At 37.4% G+C, this 15,725-nt stretch overlaps 3 protein-coding genes across 3 annotated transcripts; 2 read left to right on the forward strand and 1 right to left on the reverse strand.

The window, feature by feature from the left end:
• Window positions 1-240: 240 nt before the first annotated feature.
• Window positions 241-1,613, reverse strand: EAF01_007050 (uncharacterized protein; the record flags this gene model as incomplete). Its single annotated transcript, XM_038915304.1, has 5 exons — window positions 241-578; window positions 644-854; window positions 938-1,168; window positions 1,222-1,550; window positions 1,604-1,613. The coding sequence occupies 5 exons, from the start codon at window positions 1,611-1,613 to the stop codon at window positions 241-243; spliced, it is 1,119 nt and encodes a 372-aa protein (XP_038768942.1).
• Window positions 1,614-6,749: 5,136 nt separating this feature from the next.
• On the forward strand, window positions 6,750-8,698 carry EAF01_007051 (uncharacterized protein; the record flags this gene model as incomplete). Its single annotated transcript, XM_038915305.1, has 4 exons — window positions 6,750-6,803; window positions 7,265-7,739; window positions 7,798-8,533; window positions 8,590-8,698. 4 exons carry the CDS (start codon window positions 6,750-6,752, stop codon window positions 8,696-8,698), a joined length of 1,374 nt encoding a protein of 457 aa, XP_038768943.1.
• A 4,562-nt stretch (window positions 8,699-13,260) lies between these two features.
• Window positions 13,261-14,275, forward strand: EAF01_007052 (uncharacterized protein; the record flags this gene model as incomplete). The annotated part of the gene is made up of 4 exons (XM_038915306.1): window positions 13,261-13,320; window positions 13,371-13,770; window positions 13,826-13,980; window positions 14,135-14,275. 4 exons carry the CDS (start codon window positions 13,261-13,263, stop codon window positions 14,273-14,275), a joined length of 756 nt encoding a protein of 251 aa, XP_038768944.1.
• Window positions 14,276-15,725: the final 1,450 nt, after the last annotated feature.

The raw sequence follows: 15,725 nt of genomic DNA on the forward strand, positions 1-15,725 counted from the left end.
ATTCATTAACCCTACTCCGTTCTCTTCTTGGCCGACTCGTCAAATAACAAACGCTACCGCCCCACATCTTTGAGTGTCTAAGATATCATTAAAAACGAGCGCAACAGTTCCTTCTAAAATCCTCCAGTATCTCGTGCCGATGTACACAAGTAATTGATGCTTCTAAATCCTCTAGTTCTTTACAAATTCCTGACACATTGTCCAGCATACCGCAAATACTTATATCTTGGGTGAAGATATTTAATTCGTTTTCTTGACGGCACGTCGACCTGCATCTACATCATTCTTTTGTTCTGAACCGGAGGAAGTGGTATGTGATTTAGAGGGGACCTCATAATTCTCATGACCTGGTAGCTTCTCCAATTCTTTCTTCAATTGAATTATCAGCTTTTGGTCGTTCTCCAGTTCTGCCTGTCGGATTAGGTGAAATTGCTTGACGACATCACAGGCTTCTCTGATTTCCTTCAACTCCTCATTGTTATCTGTATCCTCTCCCGCTTCTAGCAGCTCGATTTCCTTATCTTGGTATCTCTTCTCAAGTTTAAGACAATATTTTTCTAGGTCGGATTCATTTTTGTCTGCAATTGTGTTGTTCAGCGTTGTGCCATGATCGACCACTAACTTCTCATTTAGGGCTGCTTACCCTTTCTTTCATCATCTTTGTTTGCAACCCTAGTAGTCAGAGTCACTGTTGCCATCAGGTTGGGAACGCCAAGCAAGTTGTCCTTTAGTATGGATCGAGCTCCAATGATAAGGTCGCAATGGGAATAGGGCGAGATTAGAAACCTCATTTTATGGAAAACCCTAGTACTTTTGCTGTGGTACCAAGTCAAATAAATGGCTCCTTCTGGCACCTGGAGCAAAGCAAGTTAGTCCACTTCCATCCAGACAACTTCTCTTTGAATTACTGTAACAAGAAGAACCTTTCGGAACTCACAAGTTTGTCGCCTGTTATACCAAAACCGCCCTCCCTTTCCTCTGCTGTCAAACGAACAAAGTTTGCTTCTGAATACTCCAGGACGTTTTCAACGAACTCCCTCGAAACGATGTTTCCCTGCATATTACCGGTATCGATGGTACACTTCGCGTGTTTAGGTACCGGCTGTTTATTCGAATCTTTCCGCGTTGATAGAACGAACACGGAGAGTACCCATGGAGAGCTCTCCATCTGTCATTATCCGTTAGCAAGAATCCAATGGAGACTATATATTCCTTACGTACATTGAATGACACAGCCTCGGCAGGCTTTGCAGATTTTTTGTCCTTCTTCATCATCATCATTGGAATCGGGAGACAAAACAGGATGCGAATAAACACGACCAGACGATCTAAGCAAGTGTATTTTGCCGGGATGATGCTATCGGAATCCTCTAGGTCTGCATTAGTAGCGATCTGAGAATCTTCCTCGACATATGTAATCCTAGATAGGCTGGATCTTGCAGACTGTTCGGAGCCAGCGTCCGAAACAGATCGACTGCGCTTTGTATTGGAAGCTTTAGATTCGATGGGAAGGGAGAGGAAACCATTGGAAGAGATGTTCTTGGAATAATCTGTGAAAGTCAGCGCCAGAAAAACTTTGCGTATCGCTTCGCATGATGTGTACCACCTGCCATGTTCCTGATCACTGCCTCACGGGCGCTTGCGTTATTCTCGTAGTTAGCAATTGTGGTCAAGGAAAGATTGTATTTTTTTCTGATTGATTGAAAATATAGTGAAAGTTCTGTTTACTCTCTTATAGGCTTTCATCTTATAGTTCCAATCTTGCGGAGCCGCACCTCTTTCGTTCACCAGAAAGGATTGTGCGGTCGGAAATCCTTTTTCGATTGCCTTTTCACTGCCTGTCGAGAGACAGCCACCAACACTCTTTGCCTGAGCAATTGACAGGGCAGATTGAAACATAGAGTCAGACCCCAAAGGATGGTGACAGGCGCCGGCCCCAGAATTCCGTCCACCGACCAATCAGTCAGGTGGCTAAGTAGCATGATTTGGGGTAATCAGCGAATGAAGCGGTGAAGTTTCACCGAAGATGAGGTTCGAGAGCTATTAAAAAATTGATGGGATACTGGAAGAAGTGAACAGAACCAAATCATCCTGTGCCTCTGGCTGGAATTACCGAAAGGATTCATCGCCAAGAATGACTGATTATTCTATAAATATGAATAGATGGTCAAGAAACAATTGTATCACATAGACCGAGACTTAGAGGTGTATTGAGTGACCTTTGAGCTCGTTAAATTTTCTCGCGGAAATTTGAGTCGCAATAAAATTGATTCACGAAAGTTTCGAAAAAAGATCTAAAACATGACTCCAGTGGCATTTGAGTTTTCAAATACTCCATTGTTTTAAATGAAATATCTGCAGCAAAGTCCTATTGTTGCCTCCAGAAGGAGCCTCAAAGTTTCCGGTTTGTCAGTCAGGCTGTGTTACGCATGCTCGATGTAAGATAAGTCGACCACCCTACTTTCAGACCACCCCTGTTTTGGACCACCCTTTTATATTAAAAATCGCTTTTTTAGCCTATTAATATCTCTATTAATATATAATCTAATTTAATAAAAACTTGAATATATATAATTTAAATTATTTTAAGCTTATTTTGAAATTTTGAAATTTTTAGGAATTTTCTATATTAAGATTCAAACCTTTAAAATATTGATTTTTTAATTTATATAAGAATCATATACAAATTTAAAACTTTTATAAAATCTTTAATAACTTTTTAATAATAACCATTAAAAGAAAATTATAACGTAGTTTATTAGTGAGTGGGTTATATTAATAAATGAATCACTTTCACCTTAATTTATACTCTTCTTTTTCAATATACATTTTATTAATAACCTACAATAAATTCGAATAATCAAAAAGCTCGTATACTCCTCATTATTAAAGCTATTCAGAAAAATAAAAAAATAAGTATTCGAAAAGTTACGAAAATATATAATATCCTGAATACAATATTACAATATAAAAATCAAAGGTTTTACCTCTCGCTTCAAATGTTGACCTAAATCTTATAATCTTTCAGAATTAAAAAAGAATATCATTTCTAAATATATAATTGATATAAATTCGAAAGGTTTTTTATCTAAACTTAAGAATATGGAAGATATAACAAATTATATTCTCGAATTGAGGGGTGTAAAATATATTAAGAAGCTCTAAACATATTGATTTGTAAAATATTAAATTAAATTAAAAACACATTTTAATTATATTTATAACTTTCAAAAAGCTTTTTATAAGGATTCTAAATTCTTTAAAGAATGATTTCGATTAATTATAAATATATAAGCGAAATACAGCATTTTAGACGGAGATTTCTACAATTTTAATGAAACAGGCTTTATAATAAGGATTATATATATAGTAATAATAATAACTAATACTAAACGAAATAATAAAAACAAGGTAGTATAATCAAGCAATTAAGAATAGACTATAATAATAATATACAAAAATAAAGAGAATAGTTTTATTCTCTTATTTCTAGTAGTTCAAGGACAAGTTCATTTCTTCAATTAATATATCGAAACAAATCTTCCTATAGAATGGGCTATTAAACCTATATCTAATAGATAAACAAATAATGAGATAGGTTTAAAATAGTTGAAATATTTTGATAAGTATATTAAAAATCAAAAAAAGAGTAAATATTGAATATTAATGCTGAATGGATATAAAAGTCATGAATTAACAGCTTTTCAAGTATATTACAAAGAGAATAATATTATATATTGTTCACAATAAAGGAGCAGGCCAGTGGAATGCATGTATTATTGACTATGTAGATTAATTGTACTAAGGTAAAATCTAACTACGAAGTGGAAGTGATATATGCACAGTAGCTTAGAGCACGTGCCACAACTTCCAACATATATTTATATTTATTATTATATTCAAGTTATTTAATTCAATCACTTAATGTTAGCTGTTTTAATAATCTGAAACGTTTATATAGTAATTAAATTAATGAATTTATTAAAACATATATTAATTATATTTCAAAGATTAAATTCTTTATAACTTTTAAAGCTATATACAAGGAATCAATTACTTTTTAGAATATAAAATCAGAATTCCAAAGAACAGATTTAATCCTATTTAATTTTAAAACTGTATTCTCGAAATTAGATATTTAAATTCATATACCTACCCCTTCCTCTTTCAATTTAAATCAATAAATTTCTCAAACTCTTTACAATCTAATTAAAGCTCTTTCTTAATCAATATTAATTAAATCTCGAATAACTTGTTATCAAAAAACTCCCCTATATTTATATTTGAGATTATATTAACTTTAATTAAAAGTACAAAAAGATTAGCTTATAAAAATACACTTTTAAATATAAAGAATTATACACTTTGAGTAGTAAATAAAGTATTAAGTAAATATCGATATATGAAAAAAATCTAATTATATTAAAAAGGATTATTTATTGAATAAAAAGCTTTTGATATATTATTTTAATAAAAGGTTGATATTCAGATTTAATATAACAAGTATTAAAAAGAGGGTAAATTTAATAGGGAAATATTTTCTATTTGATATTATAGTAAATACAGAAAGACAGATTATAATATAAGAATCTATCAAAATGATATAATAGATTTTAAATTATTAGAATCTTTATAATTTTAATTAATTGATTTAATTGTTGTTGAATAATATAGTTTTGAAAGTATAAATTGAGGTGAAAATGATTCATTTACTAATATGACCCACTTGTTATGACAAATATCACATGACACATTCGCGTGTTATATGAGGAAGCCTTGGGAAGCTACGGGCTGTTACGGAGGTACCCGCACCGCAACATGGATTATAAGATAAACCTAAGGCCTTGGTGTTGGAACCTACGAAAACAGCACTGTAGGGACAGTTGGATTAAAGGGTAACGAAAGATAGCGGTAACCGAATCAATAAGCAATGATTAAAAGATAGGTACCTATCTTTTGTTGGCACCTATCCTACAGTAGGCACAGGAGGGATAGCGGTTACAGGTTATCTAGTAAGCACAGGTTAGATAAGCAGTAGTATCATATAGGTCACGGGGCAAGTGTCACGTGATGGATAGACAGGATAGACAGTCTACCCAAGCTATCCAGACGAGAACGAAGGTCTATATAAGGGAATGGGTTTCATTACAATGTAGAGCTTCGTGCTCAAGAACAATCATTAGTTTCATTACTATAGTTACGAGAATTGCAACCAGTTACAACCTTATTGAATTCCTACTTGAAGTCTAGTCTAAACCACCTCGAGAGATCTCTAGACACTTCCACGTGACCCTAGAGGCAGCTCCCGTAACACGGGCTCCAGGAGTATATGAATCCCAAAGGCTCCAGATAATAAAGGTCTATATAACAAATGAGTTTCATTAGGATATAGAGTTTTGTGCTCAAAAACAATTATTAGTTTTATTACTATAGTTATAAGAATTGTAATAATTATAACCTTATTGAATTCCTATTTGAAGTTTAATTTAAATCATTTTAAGAGATCTTTAAGCACTTCCACATGATTCTAGAAACAGCTCCCGTAACACTACTCACTAATAAACCACGTTATATCTTTTTGAAAGTTTTGAATTTAAATTTATATAGAAATTAAAAAAAAGTAAAAAAAATTAATAGATATAGAAATATAATATATAATAAGTTTAAAGTAATATAAATAATCCCTGTAATTTTGAGAGTATTCTTTTTGTTACAGGAGCTGTTTCTAGGATTATGTGGAAGTATTTAGAGATCTTTCGAAATGGTTTAAATTAGATTTCAAATAGGAATTCAATAAGATTATAATTAATTACAATTCTTATAATTATAGTAATAAAACTGATAATTGTTTTTAAGTATAAAGCTCTATATATAAAGAAACCCTATTCCTTATATAGACCTTTATTCTCTACAGAACCATAAGACTTTATTCTGCTTGAATCCTTTGAATCTTATAAATCTAGACATTTATTCTTCAATCCCCTAGATCCTCTAGGTCCATCACGTGACCGTTTGGCCATGTGACGCGGTATGTTGGATACCGTCGTAACACTTTTAAATATTTATTTATAGGAATTTTTCTTTTTTTTTTTAAATTATTTAAAATAAATATATTATAAATTTTTAATAAAATTTTACAGTTTATTTTTAATAATTTTTATTAAAAAGTTATTAAAGATTTTATAAAAGTTTCAAATTTATATATGATTTCTATATAAATTTAAAAATCGATATTTTAAAGCTTTAGATTTCAATATAGAAAAATCCTAAAAATCTAAAAACTTCAGATTAAATTCAAAACAATCTAAATTATATATATACAAATTTTCAATAAATTCTATTTATAAATAAAAGAGTTAAAAATTCCATTTTTGATATAAAAAGTGGCTCAAAAGGGGGGTGGCTCGAAAGTAGGGTACCCGATTTAATTTATCCGGTTCCATCTATTGGACGCAAACACATGTCTCTTTCACCCGAGATAAGTATCTTCGCCGATTAGCAATTAAAAAAGTCAATCTGGGCTTCTGGGAATTATCGATCTCGAAGAGCTCTTGCCAAATGCGCACCAAACATTTTGAGTTATTTTGCTGCCACTGAGAATCTGAAAGACTCTACCTATCTCTTGATGCTTTTGCTTCCAGTATATGTAATGGATGTGGCTTTGAAGTCAAAATTTACGATGCCAATGACCTGAAAGTTCAGCCTTGCGGTGCATAAAACCAAGTCTTAGTCTCTGCATAGCCGTAATCATGTTCACTCGCAACACGACATTTCCCTTGCAAAGTTTTGACTGGCCTTCTGAAGTATATTTCTGAAATCGTTGTAATTGTGTGTTGTTCAACTTTTCGTCTGCGCCCGATATAAGTATGTTACGATTTGGAGGTAAAAGTTCATGAGATACCAGGGCTTGCTGAGTCAAAAGTGTGTTCTCTTCCTATGGGTTTCATACTTTTTCTCACGGCAGTAGCTGTCAAGTGTGTCTTTAACCGGCGCAAATCACATGCGATTCTAGACAACCACTTTTGAAAACTCACAATTCAGCATGCAATGCTGTACTCAGCCATTAATTTGAATCACTCTCATTTGTGTAAAAGTAAATGGGGTACATCACAGTAAACATAAGATAAAACAGCTGCTGCCCTTCCGCTATTGTTACTGTCTGTTGTTATACATACGCTACTTAAATCATTCAATTATTCAATCAGTATAACCCAAAGCAATTCCTTGTTTGCACAAATAAGAAGTAATCGCGCTGGCCAAGAAGCCTCGTAATATCACCATTCAAGCCTCAAATTCGAGTGAGCCTGCGAGTCCGACTTCAGCTTCGCAAAGCGATGAGACCGTGATTGGGACCCCGACATCTCCACTGCCATTTACATCAGGACCGTGGGATGAAACCAAAGACCCATCTAAAGACTTGAATAAGCCACTGCCAGGATGGCCACTTGTGTCTAAATTGATTGCGCAGTACCCAGATCTCGAAGCGTTCAAGGCCTTCCGGGACCTTAACATTAAAAGTCTACTCTATTATCAAGCAGAACTAGAGAACCTACGCAAGAAGCTGCACCAAGCAGAATATAATGAACATCGCCAGGGTGAACAAGAGGGCATAACGAAAGCTTCGATGATGGCGATGAATTTAGACTACTATCTACTACATGCTCGAATGGACGGTAGTAAGTGCAAGTCTAAGCAAGTGAAGATTATGAAGCAGATTAGAGTCGTCTTGAAAGAATACAGTATGTCTTTCAACATCTCAGTTCATACTTTCCATCGCTAACAACATCAATTTCTCAGATGATGCGTTACTACAATACTCCAAGCTTACAGCATTACCGAGAGCAGACCCATACAATGTGGAAACCCTAAGAGTCTGGCTCAAGAGAGTGGGGAAACATTGCATCAGTGGGGATGCGGCATGTATATGGGGTGACTACACAGAAAATGTAGGCGAAGCAAAGCCTTTGAGATGGCAGTTTGTCAGTCTTATGCGCAGTATCTTTTGGCCGCCGGCCACTATACCTGACAATCTTGATCTTATTGTACCTCGGCAGGGTCATACAGTTGACGGTCTAACTACGTGGATTGCTAATGAATTTGTTCCATTTTGGCACAGTATCAAACAAACATTACGTCGCCGGAAGGTGAAGACTGTCTCTGAAGAAAACGGGCTGCCCACTACTGAAGATAAGAGACATTCATTTTTGGAAAAAAGAGAAACCTCAAGAGGCCCCCGCTTTTGGTTTTATCGCAGGAAATCTATCTTTAGTACAGCAGAAGGAGACCCAAAGCCAAAGGATATGACAGGGCTTACTGTTTACTCTGAAGCACGCATGTTATGTTTTACCTCAGCTATCGCCACGGTCATTGCGTGCCTGTTACCCACCGTTGCCATCGCAGTGCTCTCAAGTCTTGATTCTACGAAAGAGCTACTTGGAGTTATTGCGGCTTTTACAGCAATATTCGCTATGGGACTTATGTTTTTGACTGATGCCAGTACATCAAGGGTTGAGATATTCACCGCTACCGCTGCGTAAGTTTGAGATACCTTGAGATTTCCAGGATTGTAAGACTAACATCACCGCACAGGTTCTCCGCCGTCATGGTAGTATTTGTACAAAATCAAGATGTCTATATTGGCGCCTCCCAAAACAGTCCTGGAACTCAAATGACGAACAAAACGAATTCAACGAATTGACCAAAAACAGCATGGCACAAGTGTAAGCACTTATTGTCGTTTAATTGCCTTTGGGGTGTCATACTAATAAGCTCTAGTTTCATTGTCCATGCATCTCTCCACTTCAATGTCTAGCAGGGAATGAAAAAATCGCCGCAAAGTATCATTCGCAGAGATTAATGATTTCTATTCCTACTGTTTTAAACATTCAACCTTTCACCTGCATATATTTCTTTACATACATTTTTGATCGTCAGGGAGAATCAACATGAATCACGCGTCATGAAGTCACGAATCAGAAACTGCTAGTTTGAATAAATACTTTTTCCCTTCTCAGCCCCAAATCTGCCCAAAATATGCCCTCCGATACGCCCAATGTCGTCGTTTCCACTTTCGGAAAAACATACATTAGTGTTGTACCATCCAAACTTTTACCCCTCCTCAAACCATGCGTGGCGATAACCATTTACCCGTGAATAAGTCTGATGTAAGCAGAGATGAGCCTCATTCTTTTCTCAAAACTTTATGATTGCTTGTAATACAGTCTCACATGATCTAGAACAGTCACCGATATTGACTAAGACCATACATATCCCCTGCTTCTTCTCGCTCAGACATGCGAACTACTGAGGACTCCGTGCTGATATTACGAACCACAATCCAAACTATCGTGATGATCAAAATTAGATTCAAAACCATGGGTGATTAACAATGAGTTGGATGATAAGAGGTGTGGTTGTACAGACAAGGATGAACAGCTGAACTTACATGTGGGAAAATAACAATTGGAGACTTCTAATGCGTGGAAAAAGTCAAACGAATGATTAATTGGCTCTGACAGCAGATATATTTCTAAATCTACTGCGCTCATGGTCAGATTGACGATAATGCATCAGTTATGCAGTACGATAGCATATTGAACGTTTTTCCGATGGGTATTTGGCCCCTCTGGTTCCTTCTCGTCGCAGCCGTTTATGCTAAAATATACCCTGGCGTTATGGCTTACGAAAATTTGGAAACCGGTGGAGGATGAGCAATAAAAGATATAGAGATGCAAGAGTTGATGGAACTTTAAGTAATATATATGTGCTTCACTGCCTCATCTATAGATAGCCTGACATGAGATTTTAATCTTTTCCTACACACATCTTTGTCATCTTCTGATCATTTCAGACATTGAGGCTACCGGCTCGGCTTCTAGATTAAATATCAATGAAAGTAGTTTTCTAGCCTTCGGTGTGTCTCTACCGATGTTTCGATACTGTATCACCCTTTGACAGCCCTTGATCAAACAATGTGTCTCTCAAAGGCGATTCCATTGATGTATCGGTTTTTGCCAACTTCATCTTGAAAGACTTCTTCTCCAAAATCAATGACGCCAACCCTGACAATAAGCTTCCCTTGCAGTGCGTATCCAACTTTGCATTGACATCTTCAATAAAATCAGTCATATAGCAATGAAAATCAAGATGATTACTCAATTTTGTAATGCAAGTAATATTGGTATTGATGTTGCATGCTGATGTAGACTGTACTCGCGAATGAATCGATAGAAGGGCTGATAAGCTATTGATGCGGGGTTTCTGCATGGCTCATGTTTTCCGAAAGTCGATTCCTCCTTCTTCGATGCCAGAATCTACTCTTACTTTGTGAAGTGCTCCCTAACTTCAGAGAACAAGAACCTCATATTCTGAAATCAATCACTGGAGTCAGCGATTTGTGCTATCAGACACGGAAAGAACGATGGGCGGATCTTTAGACACTACCTAGTAGGTACAAAAATTCATTTGACCTTGGTCTTATGTACAATTAAATTTCAATATTTTCAAGGAAGAAGACACCAGTTACAAACAAATATGATCGGTATCGATCAAAACCCCAGGTAGTACTTCTGTCAAGTAGGAGGACTATTCTTCCATCGATTTTATCGAAGTCTTTGCATTGTCAATAAATTAATGCCGCATCGATAAATCGCGGTGTTGTGATTTGTGCTGGATGGGAAATGATTCATCCGAGTTCTTTCATTCGACAATGCTGTTGATATCGCTTTCGGACTCCATTTTTCGTTTACTGTCAAGTCCAAGAAACGGCTCTTGCACAGACCTTTCTTTTGTCGCTTCGAGGTACTGTGCTGTTGATCTTTAATAGGGGTAGTATGGCATGGAATTGTGTCCAAAACCGTTGTTCCTCGTTTTGACTTGATGTAAAAGTAAACAGTATTCGATCGTCGAATTGAGAAGCCGAATGCTAATTTAGTAGTGGCCGTTTGAGCTTAAGACTTCTGGAAATCAAAGCATCGGAGGAGTCTGCTAATCTTCTCAGCCCCTATGCTGTTTAACATAACCTGCTAAAACTCGATGACTAGCAGACTAAGCGGAAGAATGAAGAATAAACTCGTCCAGAAGGGTCAAAAAGCATTTGAGAGTGTAGATTTTATCGTGGAAAACTTACAAGGGACCAGAAGTTACGAATGAACATCTGGGTATATTTCCTTTATAACGAAGAAACAGTATCTCTTCTCCTGCTCCGTGGTATATTAAACGTCTTGAGAGCGATTCTTTAGACGTACAATTAAATTATGTTCGATCATTTTGCACCGTCGTAAAACTTATTTTCACGATATCACTAAACCAAACCCCCTAAGGAGATAGTGTCATATGTCATTCTCGGATGGGCTCGGCACTCACAACAGTAGAAGAAAGGTTTCCTGTCAAACAAATGTGTCTTCCCAACGTCGAATGCATGCTGCATATATCTCTCATTAAAGCTGCCATTGCAAAATATGCTCTCATCGCAATCATTATTTCGCACCGGATTCAAGGATTGGCTGCGCTGCTTGTTGATCCTTCATTAATATGTGTTAAAGCCTCCACCAGCCGTGAACAGTTTCGCAAAGCCGTGAGTTCAAACATGTGATCCTGTTGTTGGATATCCGTATAGAGCAAAGCTTGATGCCACTATTTTGCACACTCTGAACGAGACACGACGCCCAATATTGCATTCCGAGGTCGAGCATATCGAAATTTTCTCCATGCAAGAACATTCCTATGGCTTTAAGATATGGAAATGCTTCCTGAAAGATCAATTAGCAGAAATTTCTGATATCATTTGAAGATTTCTAGGGTTCAACCAAGAAATAGGATTTCAGGATAATAACATAGGGGACAAAGTCATACTCGTGCCTCCGTTGCGAAAATAATAAAGGTGACACCATGTCTGGTGGATAGGTTGCATTGCACTGGGTTTGTGTTTTTCCTCGATTTTTAAGATACATTTGTGGAAATAAACTGACAAGCTAGTATTGCACACGACAAAAAAGCGATTTGTGATCTTATCATCTTGATTCAAGCTCAAAGTCATCTTGAAGCACCAGTGCAGTTTTGTTTCGAAATAGTTAGCATTGAAAGACTGTGCTCAGTCGGCTCCACAATATAGACATTTGTGAGACTGGTGACACTGATAGCTGGTGAACACTGATAGCTGGTGAGCCGTTGTACGCTTGCTGAAAACGGCACTTGGAGATCATATCACAGGATGGCGAACTTTCGTATTTTGGCCGGACTTTCAGAGGAAGCTTACCAACAAATACAAAATTCGCGGTCATGTTATTAGGACTGACGTGTCGAGATGATCGAGGCGGTAGAGAATCAATTGATGTCTGTAACGATGTGTCTGGATTATTTGCACAGGGTGTGAGGTCGTTCACGGTACCATCAGCGTGCACCACACCCAAAGCTGAAAACCGAGTCACGAGAAATAGAATCACGTGATTTGTGTAGAAATCTCCACAACATTCCGGAACCTGGCAAAATAAAAGCAAAACAATTCTTAATTATTTCATAAAGCTGAGTCTCTCACACCAGAGTTCCCCGGAGACTCAACTCAATGTTGAGTGGATTCTGCTCAAAATTGTGCAGTCACAAACTCCGATCTCAAAGTCGCCGTGAGTTGTCTATGCTCTCCCCATGTTGTACGAACAATATACTTGATGACAAAAAATCTCACGCTAGTATAGTACTACCAATATGAGCATCCGACGATTCCCTTTCGCAAATGTGGCTGTACCTGTATATTGTTTCTCAAAAACGCCTAGATTGCAGTATCACCCCCTTTTGTCTCACCCAAAAAGCATGTAGTTCGAATTTCAGCTACCGCCATTTGAGCCCTTGAAGGTCTCAAATGGGCTGAATAAATGCACTGGAATACCAATTCAGTGTGTATCGGCAAGAAAATCTTCATCGGTGAGTATTTATCTGCAAGCCAAGTATGGGCCAAGAATTTATCTTATGTAATGGGACGTGGCTGAAAGTCGTTGTCTTAGGTATGCTATGCATGTGAATTCCTCCCTTGTCCAATAAATTGGGAGGAATCATTGTTCAATTTAATCCACGAAATTATTGTTGACATCCAATGTTTACATAGAAAATTTACAGCTCAGCTCATAACACTTCTATATAAATATTTGCAATGGCTGCCTCTCTCACCCACCTCACCCATTTCCTCTGTCAAACTTCCTCCACCATCGTTGGGGCTCAAATCTATCAATCGTAGCTTTGGTAAATCATCATTTTCAATTCCACACCATGAAGCTACAACTTGCCTATCTTGCTGGCGTCATTGCTCTCAGCAATGCCTCTCCTTATGTGAGTCAACTACACCTTAGCTATTGCAAACTGATGCTAATTCAGCCCAGCCCACATCAGTGAAAGCTCGTCATTTTGATGAGCCCGGTAGTCCAGATAAACCCGATCAATCATATGGTTGTAACTGCACTGGTACAACTCCAGGCCCACTGCCATCTTCCGCTCAATACATTTGCTATGACTGGAGACTTGGGCCGAAAACACTTCCAAAATATCTTCCCCTATCAAGCGAGCTTTCATCATATGACAGATTTGGTGGACTAACGCCCGGAGAATTTCTCAAAATCTGGTGGGATCCCCAACTCAATCCTCCACATGGAAGTTTCATATATCCCGGGGATGTAACACCTGGGGACCAAGGCTTTTCGATCGACATAAATGGGAAACCCATCAGCGGGTTTGTAGAGCTGCCACCAAACACCTACTTAGACAGGTTTGGAAAAGAGACTGGTTTGTTCTTTACCGTAAATTTTTGTAACGGGTTGTTGTCAACTAACACAGATAGGTATGTTTCTATCCTCAGCCGACACGCCGTATTCCCAACGATCTCTACCTCCTTCGAATCTCAACAATCGACCAGATGATCCAGGGTTCCCTAACGACTATCATGTTTATCGAACTACCCAAAAGCTGATACTAAATGCTGGACCTATTGCTCCTGTAAGTATTTTGGCTCTTGAACAACACAATCCCCAATGGAAAAATCTAGAACTATGATATTGTTCCCATACCTTTTCTTTGATTCAAAATGGCGCTTTTTTTACGGTTACCGCACAAAAATGTGATAAGACAAATGCTGAATTCAACGTTACAGTGGTTCGGTCAGCCAGGACTTGGAACGCAATTTTATTCGGGGCCTCGAACTATCGCCGACTTGATAGGCAACAAGACCTTAGAAAGGGTTGACCCTTCTGTTTTGATATCCAACAGACAGCAACAGAGTTGTGGTTACTAGACGCACTTGACTGCCCAGCAACTCGTTCCGGCTATTTCAACCATTTTTCTTCGCTGTTAATCCGTTATGGTACTAAAATAATTATAATATTTACTAATGATTGAGAATTATTCCCCCAATAAAAATCAATGCTGAATTCTGTGCGGCTACTACTTTCAGATGATTCCTTGCTTTCTAGTGTTTGACGAATGATTTTCGATGTACACCTCGCCTAATCATTTGCGAACAGCGTGATCATGATTCATTCTTTGTAGACTAATTCCAAACAGCTTGCTCCAATATGTGATGGCAATTCTATCATGTGTGCGTGGCAACCAATGCAAACGTGCTGATTGCGCTGGTCGCTGGGCTTGTGAAAAGGGAACAACAAGTGTATGATTCCTAGAATGACGACTGATGTCTGAGACGACTAGTCGCCCAGTATATAAGAGTTCTGAATGCATCTTATTTCACATAGGTTCATTTTCTTGTCAACACGAAAGAAGCCAGTAGCTTATCGTCCACCCCACTACTCCTTTCGTCAAAAATCTTCATCAAACCGAAGGTGGATTCGAGATGATTTGTAAATTCTCTGCGAGGAAATTTTTTCTGATTTCTTCTGCGAAGAAATGAGCTTGATTCGTCAGATTTTGTTCACAATCAATTTGATCAACTTAGATGATATGTGAACCAACGAAACACACGCTTGTTGATACCAAGTATCCTGACGACACGAAATTATATCTAGATCTCTATAAGTAGGATAGTCAATAGCCGCTGTGATGTTTCCCATCACATCCGATTGTTCATCGAAATATGCGTTAACATGTAGAATGCGAAAACTCTACAAAATTCCTACTAGTAGGTAGTAGAGACCAAAATCTTACGTAATATTCGGCGAGCTGCTGGATGAGATGGGAGTAGGTTTTCGTGATATCAGGGAGGACATGTTTAATTCTGGCTACAAGATTAGGGAGCATGGTTCTAATTTGAGGGTCTCCATCCGAAATCAAATTATCAATTTAAAGGTCGTGAGAGAACAACTTGACCTGCAGAGTCTTTTCAAAGACATTTTATACCTTGGAATAGCGGTGCACAACATCTAACAGATGCTCATATTGTCAATCTAGAACATCAAAGAAAGCTGGTTCGGAAATCATCTCAAAATGAGAGTGACAAAGATGAAATTGTTCACTCAAATTTGACGATACACAATACGTGACTAGATTATTATTCAAACATTGCTTGAAAGGGCATCTTTATACAATATTATTACTGCGTTACATTTAAGAAGGCACACAATTAACACTGACCTTTCTAGATTGAATCTACTTGAACCAATCTTGGTCTATTCGAAACAAAAGGTTGTTGTGAATCAATATTCATTGATGCTCTGTTCCATCTTTGGAAGTCAATTAGTGCAGAAATTATCATAGTGATTTCTGCAGCCATGATAGCAATGTAGAAATCA

The sequence above is a fragment of the Botrytis porri genome (assembly GCF_014898465.1).
Source record: "Botrytis porri strain MUCL 3234 chromosome Unknown BPOR_009, whole genome shotgun sequence".
Classification (NCBI taxonomy): domain Eukaryota; kingdom Fungi; phylum Ascomycota; class Leotiomycetes; order Helotiales; family Sclerotiniaceae; genus Botrytis; species Botrytis porri.